The sequence below is a fragment of the Pan paniscus genome, chromosome 6 (genome assembly GCF_029289425.2).
Source record: "Pan paniscus chromosome 6, NHGRI_mPanPan1-v2.0_pri, whole genome shotgun sequence".
NCBI classification, from domain to species: Eukaryota; Metazoa; Chordata; class Mammalia; order Primates; family Hominidae; genus Pan; species Pan paniscus.
The window spans coordinates 16,235,484-16,250,003 of NC_073255.2; the positions used below are offsets into that span (position 1 = coordinate 16,235,484).

Consider the following 14,520-nt stretch of genomic DNA (forward strand, 5'->3'; position numbering starts at 1 on the left):
TAACTACATTTATCTAGGTATGAGTTTGCTGTTCATTCTACCCTGGACCCAGGGTAAGCTGTTATTATGAGGACTTAATCTGTTTTTAGCCATTATGTATTTAAACATTGGCCTCTCTTTCTCTCTTCTGGAAATCCCGAATAGGTTATGTTTTGTCCTTATTTTCTCATCTTTTATTTCATACCTTTTCTGTGGAGCATGGGCTTAAGGCCTTAAATACCATCTCCTGCAGATGTTAAAACTCCAGAGCGTGTTGAGAGGCCACATGGGAGACCTGGACTTCACCCCTACCTGGCAGTAATGAGACAGCGTCCCGTTCCCCACAGGCATAGTGTTGAGCTGTTGGCATAGATATTACTGAATAAGAAGACTGCTGACATCCTGTAACTTATACTTTATATGCAACCCCTTCATGGCCCTTGTCCTAGGAAAAAATAATCAGAATATGAATTCTCCTTTGCCGTTGTTACCTGGGCAAGGCTGGGTGCAGGATTCCTCCAGAACCATATTTTTATTACCATCTATAATGAGTTCCATGTCAGCACAGAATTCCTCATCCACCACTTTGCTGAAATCATCAGCTGACCCATCACTTACTACACAAGAAATGTTCCTTGTTCTGGTCCCTTCTCCACATTGGGCCTCCTGGAATGGAGGAAGAAATAACTAATTAGAAAAAGAGAAATACTTCATTAGAGAGCTCATCACTTAGTTATCTCTGCACCACTGACTGTGATTTATGAACATTTAGAGAAGGATTTGAAACCCTAGGGAAGAAGCCCTATAGGGCACTAGCAATAAAGCATACATTGAACAATTTGTTTCCTAGCTAAAGACAGGAAAATAAATTTTCATTAAAATGAATCAGTCTCCAAATGATTTAAAAAATATAGGGCATGGAGTTTTTGTTATCAAAACTAATTAAATGTTTATAAAATGGCAAGTACATATAAATTTTAAGAAGCTTGTCATCTGTGAGCTCTGAAACATATTTCTAACACATTATTTTTATCTGTTTTTCTGCAGATGAAGTCTTTGCAGATAGAGTACACACTTCCTGACAACTTCTTGAGATTTGATACCTGCACTTGGCATGGAGACCACTGGCCATATTGCCACCGATAACAAGGCTTCACTGGGCAGGGTTTGGACTGGTCCATCAGGGAAGGGCATGGTCTTCCATCACCTTGAAAGGGCTGGGTCACTGTTCGTCTTCGGATCATTTTTCCTTTAAGAGATACAAAGTGATGCAACTTTAATATATGTTATGGTTTTGCAAGCATATATCTCATTGGGAGAAGGCATCACAGTGATATCTCCTGAGGCAATCCAGGAACAAGTAAGGCTTAGATGTTTTGGAAAGAAAGACAACCAATCCAACCTTTCTGAAGATTATTTGATATGGGTTAAAGCAAGAGGGATATTTTATTTCATATTCCTTGACCATTAGCCTAATATAAGTTATGGTACAAACAAACCTGTGAGGCCACATGTTTGAGAACATTCTGACCAAGGAGACCAGTCAGAAAGCTGACAGTTCACAGGGCATTCCACCATGCAGGACGTGTTCATCTGCCAGTTCTTCTCCAAGCCAAGCTGGAAGAACAGAGGTAGATCAGGATGTATATTGTAAATTGGGGGAGGGAGCCAGAGAATGAGATGACGAGAGAAGAGAGGGAGGGAGAAAAAGCAAGCCACATAACAGAATAAAATGTTACCTGGAGGACAAACATCCAAACTATTGAAAGTATAAAGTGGTTTGACCTAGGAGAGTGGAAGTTAGGGGCACAGGATGAAAGAAGGGGCCCATTGAATCTATACTTATGTATTGTTTGAGTGTTTTCAATAAGCAATGTAAAAAAGTAGATTTAACCTCCAAATTGGTTGAATTTCCCTAAATGAGGAACAAATAAATATAAGCATAAATACTTTCCATTAGGTAAAAACTAGTATCATCAATATTTTGATCTACAACTGTATCTTAGGGATATTATTTATTTTTACATATCTTAAACTGAAAAGCAAAAGGAAAAGATTCTAAACATAAATTCATACTCAAAACTAATGATATCATGTATTGAAATAATATAAAATATCAGCTATCTTTTAAAAAAAGAAATATGGGTCGCCAAATTTTTTTTGATTGTGAATATTTTATGTGCATTTTTTAAAACAAAGATTTTCACTTCTAAAACTTAACTGTGGTATAATTCAGTTATGTTGGTGTCAAACCTTCTCATCAGATAATAATGTTGTGCCATTTTATTGGCATTTGGTTCCATTACTTAAATATTCTGCTTTAAAAATATCAGATGAGGTTTCAAATTCTTCTACTGTATATTCCAACATTTAAAATCTCTGTGGTACAAAGTAGCATTGAAATAGGAAAATGTCAGCCGGGTGTGGTGGCCCATGCCTGTAATCCCAGCACTTTGGGAGACCGAGGTGGGCGGATCACCTGAGACAATGATGGCCAACATTGTGAAACCTCACCTCTACTAAAAAAATATAAAAATTAGCTGGGATTAGTGGTGCATGACTGTAGTCCCAGCTACTTGGGAGGCTGAGGCAGGAGAATTGCTTGAACCCAGGACGTGGAGGTTGCAGTGAGCTGAGATGGCACCACTGCACTCCAGGCTGGGCAATAGAGCAAGACTCTGTCTCCAAAATAAAAAAAAAAAAAAAAAAAAAAGGAAAAGAAAGAAAAAGAAATTGGAAAATGTAAGAGCTTGTTAGGAGAATATAAGTTTTTAAAACTAGTAATTCTTGGAATTTCCAAGACCTTTTTTATTTCTGCATGAAAGAGAAGTTTATATTTTCTAATTTATACAGCAGATAATGGCAAAAATTTATTTTGAAACATTACGTTGTGTTTCAAGTATAGCTCTTAGCTCTAAGTTATCCACTGAGAGAGGATCAGATCAAAGCTTTGTGTAATACATCTCTCTGCAGGCACTCCCATTATATTCTACACCAGTAATACTTGACAGAGCTGAGTATTTGGTATGAAAACTTTTACCATATCACTCAATCGAAGCCTCATAAAGCCTCTTAAAAGTCATGGGAGGTTGGAGATAGGAATCTTGAGGTGATATGATAAAAATAAGTGTTACATTTAAGGTAAATAATAGTTTCATGGGGAGAGTTTGAATCACAGGATTCAATTATTACTGACTTACATATCCACCACTTACACATTTTAGTCCTGTACTACTTTTTTCCTTACATTGATCATATCTCTCTTTTAATTCGCTCTCTCATTTACCTAAATGTGTGTGTAAATAAATTAAAAAGAAATCTATTCAAAAATCTAAGAAATAGGAAAGAAAAAACCAATTACTAGGTATCCAATGAGTAAATGTCTGAAAAACACTGAAGATAAAAATACTACATAAATGCTAGTTAGGTTTAACTCTAATTTTCCTCTTTGTTGGATAACAATGCCATCTTTCTTTGTGGCTGTTAGGGAAGCAGCCAGTGTTACCTACTGATGTGGCACTGAATGCAGGGTTGCACAGTCGAATTTTAAGTCCTTGAAGACAGTGTTTGCTAGAATGTTAAAACTAGGAGTCCCTAATTGCCATGCAACATTCAAATATTGTAATATTTGCATGTAAGCTTAAAGTCATCTAGGCTCCCATATAATTAAAATTAGTTATTTCCCAGGTTTTTACTCATATTTGATGTAAGAAATCAAGAATTCGGTTTCCAGCTTTGTCCTTTAATCATATGAAATGGTTTAAAATTGGTCATGTATGCTTAGGTTTCAGCTTTTGCAAAGCTCTCATTTATTTTATATTTCATTCCAACCAAGGAGTACATTTATGTTTGCAGAAAAAAGGACATACTAATCAACCAGAAGTAGATCACAGCAAGCTCTCCAGCCAGTATATGACCATTATCTTCATTAATACTGATGTTCTTTTTTTTTGAGATGGAGTTTTGCTCTTGTTGCCCAGGCTGGAGTGCAATGGTGTGATCTTGACTCATGGCACCCTCTGCCTCCTGGGTTCAAGCGATTCTCCTGCCTTAGCCTTCTGAGTAGCTGGGATTACAGGCATGTGCCACCACGCCCGGCTAATTTTGTATTTTTAGTAGAGATGGGGTTTCTCCATGTTGGTCAGGCTGGTCCTGAACTCCCGACCTCAGGTGATCCGCCCGACTGAGCCTCCCAAAGTGCTGGGATTAGAGGCTTGAGCCACCCTACCCGGCTCAATACTGACATTATTCTTATAATGGTTATATTGCTTCAATGTTATTGGTTATGAAACTAAAATGATTCAAGTGTGAAAATTCCAATTATTCAAGTTTAAATAATGAATACATTAGGTAACGTTACAAGGTTATTGCAGGAGGCATTTATTAACTAAATAAATTTGTGTTTTCAACACATGTGGGTGCTCTGCTCTCATGAACAGAGATGTAAGAAAGTTAAGTTAGGTCCACATGATAAACATATCAAATGAATTAAAATATTTCTGTTTAGAGTTTTCCCCTAGGTATAGGAACAATTTACTGTGGGCTATAATAACCCCAGGATGTGTAGACAGAAGACACATGGTGACTGTGTATACTGAACTCTAATGAGGTTACAAACCACTTCTAGTCTATTCCAGATCTATTGAGGCTCCTACTTATCTTGGTTGGTATTTGACCTAGTGGACCTCAGATGCATGGAGAGTCAACATTTGTCATGTTTTTGGTATGGAAATTAGATAAAATTATTACAACATAAAGTGTAGCTTCATAAAAACTAAGAAAGGACAAATATGTTTCTTCACATTTCAGAAGCTCACATCTAGGTGTGATATTACTTTAATCAATTAGATAATACCAGTTACAATTCTCTGTACCTAGAAGATAGTAATGGCTGACTTCATTCCTCTGTGTGAATTTGAGGCTTTCTCTTAATCAGACCTGAGTACTTAGATGGTCACAGCTGGGTATTAGATCCTAATATCAAAATCTGCTATGAAACCACATGTGATCAATGTTTAGCAACAAAGAGAATAAATGATGGACCTTGGCAGGTGTCCCAGGCACTACACAAAATTCACATCAAATTACAAAGATGATAAGTAGTCTGATTAAAATTTATTGCTTTTATTCACCTTACGTATTGTTCCCCAAGCATTTTTTTCAGAATAGGCTAATTAGCATACCTTTGGGCTCCAAGCAGAAGAAAATACAGGAAATTATATGTATGAATCAGTAGTGTTGGACATTGTGTCTTTTCAAGAACATACTTAGCTTGTGAATATTGCAGAAAACATCTGCTGGCAATGAGCTGCATGGAGCACGGGTCACTTGGCTCAGCATGAATTGAAATTATTAGGGAAGAATTTACTCGCGAAGATATAACACAGCATCCACCTACCGCTTCACAATATTTCAGGTCAACTGACTTGCCATCACTTCGAACACAATCCAACATCCTTGTTTTTATTCCATTTCCACAAACTGCCTTCTCACTCAGCTGACATGTACTCCAGTCTGAAAAAAAGGGAAGCCCATCAGAACAGAAGGCTAAGTATAAAACAGATTTCAAATGAAACTCTGATGACCTGAATCCCATATTTAATTCACAACTGCTTCCTAAGCCCCATAATCAATCATCCCCCATGCAGAGCATATGGGTCCCAGCTTTGAACGTATCAGGAGTCAAATGGAATTGCTGGGGTTGCACATAGCTACAGGGATTATTCTTAAAGGCAGATGTCTACTCGAAAATCTTGATAGCTAGCCATTTGGTGACACTGTAAAAATGGCTTTGGCCTACAGATCAATGTCACTTAAAAACTTTCTTTCCCAATAAAAATATAATTTAAAATCTTAGCATTACTTTTAGCCAAATAATCATAATTGTGACAGATGGTACTTTAACTGTGTAGTTATATTCAAATAAAACATACATTTTATTTCCTATCCATATTTAGAATGCAAGAAAATGCATACGTTTATTAAAGTGATAAAAATCACTTTGGCCATATTTATTAATTCTCTTATGTCTTTCTCAAGAAGATATAAAAGACACCTCTTTCCCTGGGTAACATAGCACATCCCAGATGATAACTTTGATTTTTTTTTTGTATCATCAAAGGAAACTGAAGAGAAAAACCAAAAGAAACAAAGCCAATATGACTGTTATGTGTCATTGTACAGTTTCTTGAGTTTGTTTCAGAGTGAAAATTACTTGGGAAAAATTCCAAAGTAAGCTTTCGTGTTGTCCCAATTCATATAAACCAATAAAAGATTTTCTTTCCTAGAGTATGCACCTTGATGGTATTAAATGAGTTTTAGGGGAAAAATGCAACTTATAATAAGTCTGTTTTTCTGAAAATACTCATCAATTTTTACCTGCACCTTTTATGGCATTGATTTATAATCTTTGGCAAGTTTAAGATTGCTGACTAATCATGTTTATAAACTGCCCACACCTCATGAATTGTTGCCCCAGTATGTTTTAGCAATTAAGCATCTTCTGAAAAAGAAAGACATTTTTGAATAAATCTGATACCTGTGCCAAAAATATTTTAGATTCACCTTCCCAAAGTGAGAGGTTGTCTTATGTAGGAACACTTAGCATATTCACAACCTACTTTAAGGGCTAGTGTCTGTGTGACATTTTTATTTCCTCTATCTTAGTGTTTACTTAAAAAAAAACCCAGATAAGTATTTCTGTCATTTAATATGTAATTATTTCTGGGAAAGTAAGCAGCATATCCAAAAGGCACACAGATAGAGATGAACTATACTGACAGGAATGCTTCAGAGCTGACAGACACAGGACTTGGACTTAACTCTGTGATCAGATGATGATCCATGTACCTGTTACATTATAATCATAGTGGTAGCAGTTTTTGTTCAGGTTACAGGGTTCTTTCTCAACAGCATTAGGGCAAGATCTTCCTTCATCAGCTGGTTGTCTGATGGGATCAGCTGACCTTTGCCGGAAACTGCTTTGATTGCAAGGCTTAAAAAGAACAGTACAAATTCTCAGAAAGGTGAATACTCAGCTACACAACTGGTATATTAGAGACAGCACTGGAGCAGGAGTTAGAACATTTGGGCCACTGGCTAACTCAGAAAAGTCAGTCAACCTCATTATGCCTCAGTTGTTCAATGTATAAAATAAAGGTGTTGAATGAGATTTTGATGTACCATCTAGCTATAAGATGCCATGTGTCAAATGTTAATACACACATCACCTCACACCTATACACAGCCACACATATGGTGGTCATATTAATTATTATGCTATTATATATATAAAGTTATATGTGTATTATTATATATATAATTATATGTTTGTGGATTACATATAGTCTTTTGGGCCTTAAAAGACATTTTAAGAATAACTTTAAATGACTAGGTGTTAGTGACTTTCCTTTTCCTGATGCACACATATACATGCATATAAACAATTCTAATTCTAAATTCTAATTTTAATTCTTAATTTAGAATTGAGAAAAAAAAATAAAGTTCTAAGACCTACAACTGACCAAATGGACCCCCTCTTGGCCATAGGGACCACAGAGAAACCTTGAAAACTGAGTTCTCGGCCTTTAGGCTTTCTTCCCTAAGGGTTATACAGAAACAAGCCCTTTGGAAAAACTCACTCTGCACCTGATCAACCAATTGTCTTGAAACTGCCTATGCAAAAATTATAACAGTAAGAAAATTATGGCAGTAAAAGAGATCTGATCTAACCCACCTTCATCTCGCTCTTCTCTTAGTTATTCCTGGGTTTTCAGGCTGAGCTAACTTCAAGAAACATTTACTTTATAGTTTAAATAACAGGCTTTTCCCCAAACTCAAGTGCCTTTGTAAAGCTAATGAAAGGCCATCAGGCTGGGAGAGGAGAGGAACCTGAATTATGCTAAGGTGTAGACATAAATGATTGCTCGCTACTCCTGCAGATGACACCACTATAGTAGATTGGCCTTTTGAGATATCTTTTCCATTTTTTTGCATGTCTAACACCCAGGGCTCTACCTGGACCTGCCAACCCAGTTCCTGTGCACCCCTCAGAAGAATTCAGCCTGCAGGAGGATAGCTTTGACCCCTGTGATTTCATCTCTGCCCCAACCAATCAGCAGCAAGCACCCATTCCCTGGCAGTCCCACCCCTTCCCGCAAACTGCCTTTGAAAAACCCCTACCTAGGAGCCTTAGACAATATTGATTTGAGTACTAACTCCATCTTCCATGTGGCATGGCTGGCCTTATGTCTATTCAACTCTTTCTTTACTGCAATACCCTGGTCTTTATTTGTGCAGCAGGCAGGAAGAACCCCATGGGTGGTTACAGCCTGACACTGCCTCTCCCTTTTATGGTTGCAACAAAACAACCAACCAGCATTTCTTCCTAATAAGAAACCACTGACCAAGGAGTGGTTCTGGGTAGTCCATGGAGGATGTACAGTAAGGGTTTCTGTGACCTCTGTTTCACCTTTTGACATTAGAGCACTGAAAATCCCACCCTTGGATCATGCTAATGCCACCATTTTTGGTACGTGGGACACGAGGGGGCATAAAGCTCAATTGCACATGCATACTCTTTGTTTTTTATAAATATTCATGACTCCTCATATAGCTTATTAAATATGTATATTTGGCCACCCTGCTCAACACAAATTACTCTTCCCTTTCCATTCCCTAGAAGTGTCTATTTCTGGCTTCTGGCTGGCAGCTATGATTCCCAGCCTGTCAGGATGGCCACCCTGCAGGCTGCAACCCTTTATGAGATGTAAAGCTCTCCTTTCTAAATTTATGAACCTTGTCATTCTTCAGTTGACAACATCTAAAAAGACTGGCTTGCCATTCATCTACTGGTACAGTCTTCTGAAAACAGTTGGTTTCTAAGAACAGTAAGAAACCAGGAACAAGCCTCCATGGACTTTTTAAGGCCTAAAATAATTGCTTCCTCCTCCCCTGCTTCCGTTGCACTTTGGTCACACTGGAATAACACTATCTGTTTTAACATAATGTGTATTATATAAAGGTCTTGTTCGTTTCTGCAGTGCACTAGGAGAGGACTTATGTTTTAGATAGCTGTATATTCTCCCTACCTAACACCGTTACTGATGGACAGTAAAAGCTTAATTGGTATCTGTTTAATGAAGGCCTGAGTGAAGAAACAATGTGAGTTAAAGGTAAAACATGTCAAATTAAATTTAGGCTAACGCTGTCTCCTTACATACAAGTTCATCCTAAAGGTTTCTTCACACATAGTGAACTATACCCTATTTGGATGTGTAAACAGACTGTAACCTACTCTTGTGCAATCACTGAGTTTCAAATGTGGCCAATTGTTCAAATCATGTTCAAATATGACAAATGTAAAGGAAAGTTTTTTAAAAATCTCAGGATCTCATACTCCCTATGCAAAAGGGAAGGGTAAGCTTGGAGGCCGTCTTGCAACATTCTCTTCCAAATGAATAGCTATTGCTAGCATTGTGCCAGATTCCCATGGAAAGATAAACGGCCTCGGGCATCATGAATAACTTGCTCCCATAGATGATTCATAGGTAAATTCTTTCATGGCCTCCCACAAACAAGGACATACCAATTGTAACTTTAGGTCTACAGTCTAAGTCTAACTCCCAAAACTAAAGTCTGATTCCACACTGATGCTATCAATCACAAGCTTATTTTCCCAGGTTCAGAACAAAAACAAGAGGAGATCAGTCATTCTTCCACCTACCCAGAGATGCCTGCATAATTGATTCTTCCTCTATTACCTTTTTCTCTTCGAACATTCACCTTACCTTATGTAAAATGTAGATTACGGGGTACTAACTAAAGTCTCACAGGAATATAACTATTTGCCTTAATGCCTGTCTCTCTTCCTACGTGCCTCCCCCCATTTAAGGGAAAGTATAAACATAAAACCTCCTGAACACCTCTTCAGAAAACCTCCTTGCTTTTTCCCAGATGTGTCCTAAAGCTGGCTTATTAAACTTCGATTGATTGGGACTTTTGCCTTAGTTACTCATTTTGTTTGTCACAAAAGTCGAGGTGTAACCAATCTAGCTGTTTCTGAACCTCACTTCTGTACATCATTTTCTGTATGTCACTTATCTTCTCCTGCCCCAAAATCTTTTCCAACCACGTGGCAGTGCTGGAGTCTCTCTCAACCTGTTCTGGTTTGGTAGGCTGCCCGATTCTTGAATGGTTCTTTGCTCAATTAAACTGTTAAATTTAATTTTTCTGAGGTTTTTCTTTAAAGAAATATAAAGCCCAGGAAGCACAGTTTATTCACCTCATTGAATTTTATTCCTATCCAAACATTCCTATTGGCAAACTCTCAGAAACATAAAAGATGCGTCACCAACTCTCTTTTATAAATAATAGAGCCTCAATAATTCTTCTAAGATTATCCTTGATCATTTAATATAGAAACCTACTGGACAAAGTTCCAGTTTAGTGGTTCCTTTTATTAAAATCCCTATTAATAAGTTTAAGAAGGGGCCTGGGTTCAATATTTCCTATTTTTATAAAAATGGAATCTCTTCATAATATAATATCTGACAAAAAAATCTCACTGTTATAAACACAGACAGTGTAGCATGTAGCCCAATTATTTGATGTAACTTCAAATCTGATGCTTTGAAATTAGAACAGAAAATCAATTGTATATCCTTGTGAAACAGCTGATTCTTTATTACAGTGTAACTTGCATTCCAATCAACTGCCATCTTTGTTTTATTCCTGCTATATCAGTTGTCTGCTAATCAGTATCTTTAACACTGAAATGGAATATCAATTTCTCCTTGGAAAATATACACCATAAAATCCTCTTTGAAATGGTTTTATATTGTATTTCAACAAAATAATTCCATATTAGTTATTTTTCTCATGCTTTTGATGCTGTTTTTGAAATGTACAGTTTCACAAAGGTGCCCATGGGTAAGCCAAATGTCTTACATAAGCAGCCAGTTCTGTTTCAAATGACTCTCTTCCCAGAGTCTCGTGGATGAGCCCCTACTGGCTGTTGAAACATAGAAGCTTTGTGTGATTTGAAACTCTCAGCTGGCTTTCCAGGCCCAAAGAGACACAGAGTCAGTGTGTAAAGAGAGATTCATTGGTGCACAGCTTTCTTCTTCTACTTAGTTTCTTACCCAGTATCTTTTGCTTTTTAATGTTAATACCCCTGCTGCTGTATTCCCACTGTGTGAGAGATTATTCCTACCATTTAAATAAAAGGTACTGGGCAAAAAGCAATGGATGAGAATAACCTGACACCATTAAAGTACCTTTACTTCATTCATTTTCCCTTTTACCTGGAGGGAATCATTATCACCACTGCAGTTTTTAACATGCTGTGTATTTATAAGGCAAACTGAAGGCCTTTTGTGCTGGATTAGGATGATGGGTTAGTAAAACTTGCAAGAGGTGGAGCTGTTCTAGTGTGAGAGGAAACATTACAGACTTTAAATAGCACAGTCATAGAATGATGTGGCAGAGAAGACACACCTTGCTTTGCTAAATATGGCAAACAAACAGATTTTACATTGAAGTTACTATATTTAAAAAATAATGTCTTTAAAGCTTCAGTGGCAAATAATTAAATAAACTCTACATTAATAAAAAGGCTAATCATCTCACCAAAACACATCGGGTCCATGGACCCCATTCAGATATCACACAGTCCTCAGGGCATGGTAATTTGCAAACTCTAGAGCCCAGGGGCATCTCTTCTGGGTCACAGAGGTAATCCTCTACATGTTCAGAAGGGCCATCTGCAGTATTCTGCATGCATCTAGAAAAGAACATAAACATATTCTAGAAAATATACATACATTCTAGACGTAAAGAAAACCGGACAATTAGAATGACCAACCCACAGGACAGATGGTTCTCCTTAAGACATCGTTATGGGGGTGGGGAGTAGGAAGCTTTGTTATCTAATAAAATTCTCCACAAATGAAGACTTAAAAAGATCTTTGCCTCTCCTAAATATCTATAGTGCTTCTGCATGATTCAAAAATGTGTGTTTGCATTCATGAGTCTTTGACTATAAGAGCCACTGTGTGTATGTAAACTCTGCATGTTATGCAAGCTTCCTCTGAAAGAAGAGGGTCATTTATACATGTATGAGGGAGAAACTAATGAGGAATTGTCCAAAGAGCTTCGTAGAGGGCTTACAATTTGGCATATAATGCATTTATTCTTTTCAAGAAAATGATGGATTTCATAGAGAAGGTAGAGTTAGTTGATTTATAAGTGATGAGAGACCAGGCACACTGAAATCTCTAAGTGGGAGATTTCATTGAGTGTTTTTGAAAACAACTAGAGGCATTTATCGATTCATTTTGTCATTTTAAAAGTAATTTTAGCCTCCCTTCTGCTGTGAATCTTAAAAGAAAGTGAGAAGTGAAAAAACAATTATAACTGGTATAGCATAGGTTCTGTAAATATGGTTATTTGGATTTTCCTACTACTTGACTTGAAAAAATTGTTAGTTTGTGTTCCATTTTATTCTCCTGTAAGCAGTCATGAAGGGCTCCTTATTCATCTTTTGGGAGTCTAATTAACATGGCTACTATCAGACTTCACTTTTACCATAGTAAATAATCTCTCTGGGCACTTAAGTATTATAGCAGGAGAGAAAACCTTTATCTCTCATGTATAACTTGGAAAAGGTCAGCCAACTTAACGGATTTAGGAACAGAACTGCATTTCAGGAGTTGAAAAGGAAGGCTTGAACTCTCAAGTCTCTCAAACCTAGTGTCATGTTTTAAAATATCACTTGAATTATATTGCCAGTGATACCTGGAATCCCAACTTTTATCAGGGATTTACAATCAGCAGGGACATTCACAAATCTCCTCTGCAGAGTCACCTTGCTATGCAGTGCTGCTGAACTTAGGAATGTCCTTTCCCTGTGGGATACATTCAAACACTGGAAAACTGTGTTGTTGGTCATGTCTTAATGAGCCTGTAGCCTGAAAAAAATACCCAAACAAATACCTACCTATGCATTTTTTTTTGTATACTGGATACATACATAAAAAGCAATCACAAAAATATGCAAATTAGATATTGATATGATTTCCTTGTTGAAAAAAATAAATCAAATTGTGAATATTTTTGGGAGAATCTGAGTTTCCCAGGAAAAGTTTCTACCTTCAGTATCATTTAAAAAATGTTATGGTGACAGCAGCTTAGAGACATGTTGCAGACAGGACATTTCAGTGCTCAAAAGTTGGATTTGCTCCTAAGAATATATTACATTTGAGTAGGTGCTGTCACTATATGCAAGGATTAACTTGTAGAATTACCTATTGATCCAGAGTTAAGAACAGATATCCAACACTCTATTAAGCAGTTATGTCCATAAATCTTTATTTTCAAAGATTTCTCTTGATATGATTTGGCTGTGTGTCCCCACCCAAATCTCATGTTGAATTGGAATTCTCAGTGTTGCAGGAGGGGCCTGGTGGGAGGTCACTGGATCATGGGGGCAGATGTTCCCCTTGCTGTTCATGATAGTGAGTTCTCATGAGATACAATGGTTTAAAAGTGTGCGGCACTTCCCCCTTTGCTTTTTCTCTCTCTTGCCACCATGTGAAAATGTGCTTGCTTCCTCTTCACCCTTATGCCATGATTGTAAGTCTCCTCATGACTCCCCAGAAACAGAAGCCTATACAATCCACAGAACCATGAACTGATTAAACCTCTTTCTTTATAAATTACCCCATCTCAGGTAGTTCTTTATAGCAGTGTGAAAACAGACTAATACAGAAAATTGGTACAAGAGAAGTGTAGCATAGCTATAAAGATACCTGAAAAAGTGGAAGCAGCTATGGAACTGGGTAATGGGCAGAGGTTGGAACAGTTTGGAGGGATCAGAAGAAGACAGGAAGATGACGGAACGTTTGGAACTTCCTAAAGAGTTGTTGAATAGTTGTGACAAAAATGCTGATAGAAATATGGATGGTGAAATCTAGGCTGAGGTGTTCTCAGATGGAGACGATGAGCTTATTGGGAAGTGGAGTAAAGCCCACTTTTGCTATACTTTAGCAAAGAGATGGGTGGCATTGTGCCCCTGCTCTAGAGAATTGTGGAACTTTGAACTTGAGAGAGATGACTTAGGGTATTTGGCGGAAGAAATTTCTAAGCAGCAAAACATTCAAGATGTGGCCTGGCTGCTTCTAAAAGCCTAGCTTATTTGGATAAACAAGTAAATGACCCCAAACTGGAACTTATATTTAAAAAGTAAGAAGAGCATAAAAGTTTAGAAAATTTGCAGCCCGGCCATGTGGTAGAAAAGAAAAACCCATTTTCTAGGAAGGAATTCAAGCCAGATGCAGGAATTTGCATAAGTAAAGAGGAGCCAAATGTTAGTAGCCAAGACATGGGGAAAATGCCTCCAAGACATTTCAGACAACTTCATGACAGCCACTCCCATCACAGGCCCAGAGGCCTAGGAGGGAAATTTGGTTTTGTGGGCCAGGCTCATGGCTCCACTGCTCTGTGCAGCCTCAGGACATGGCACCTTGCAACCCAGTCTCTCCA

The 14,520-nt window shown here is 37.6% G+C and overlaps 1 protein-coding gene across 1 annotated transcript in view; it reads right to left on the minus strand.

Annotated features, from left to right (window-relative positions):
* THSD7A (thrombospondin type 1 domain containing 7A) overlaps positions 1 to 14,520 on the minus strand; it is a 474,918-nt gene that overhangs the window by 35,372 nt on the left and 425,026 nt on the right. Inside the window, exons 17-22 of the mRNA XM_003824998.6 lie at positions 11,608 to 11,761; positions 6,829 to 6,973; positions 5,378 to 5,493; positions 1,479 to 1,596; positions 1,083 to 1,228; positions 471 to 645 (exon numbers count right to left, since the gene is read on the minus strand). Coding sequence (XP_003825046.5) covers positions 471 to 645; positions 1,083 to 1,228; positions 1,479 to 1,596; positions 5,378 to 5,493; positions 6,829 to 6,973; positions 11,608 to 11,761 — 854 coding nt within the window. The remainder of the gene's footprint in view (positions 1 to 470; positions 646 to 1,082; positions 1,229 to 1,478; positions 1,597 to 5,377; positions 5,494 to 6,828; positions 6,974 to 11,607; positions 11,762 to 14,520) is intronic.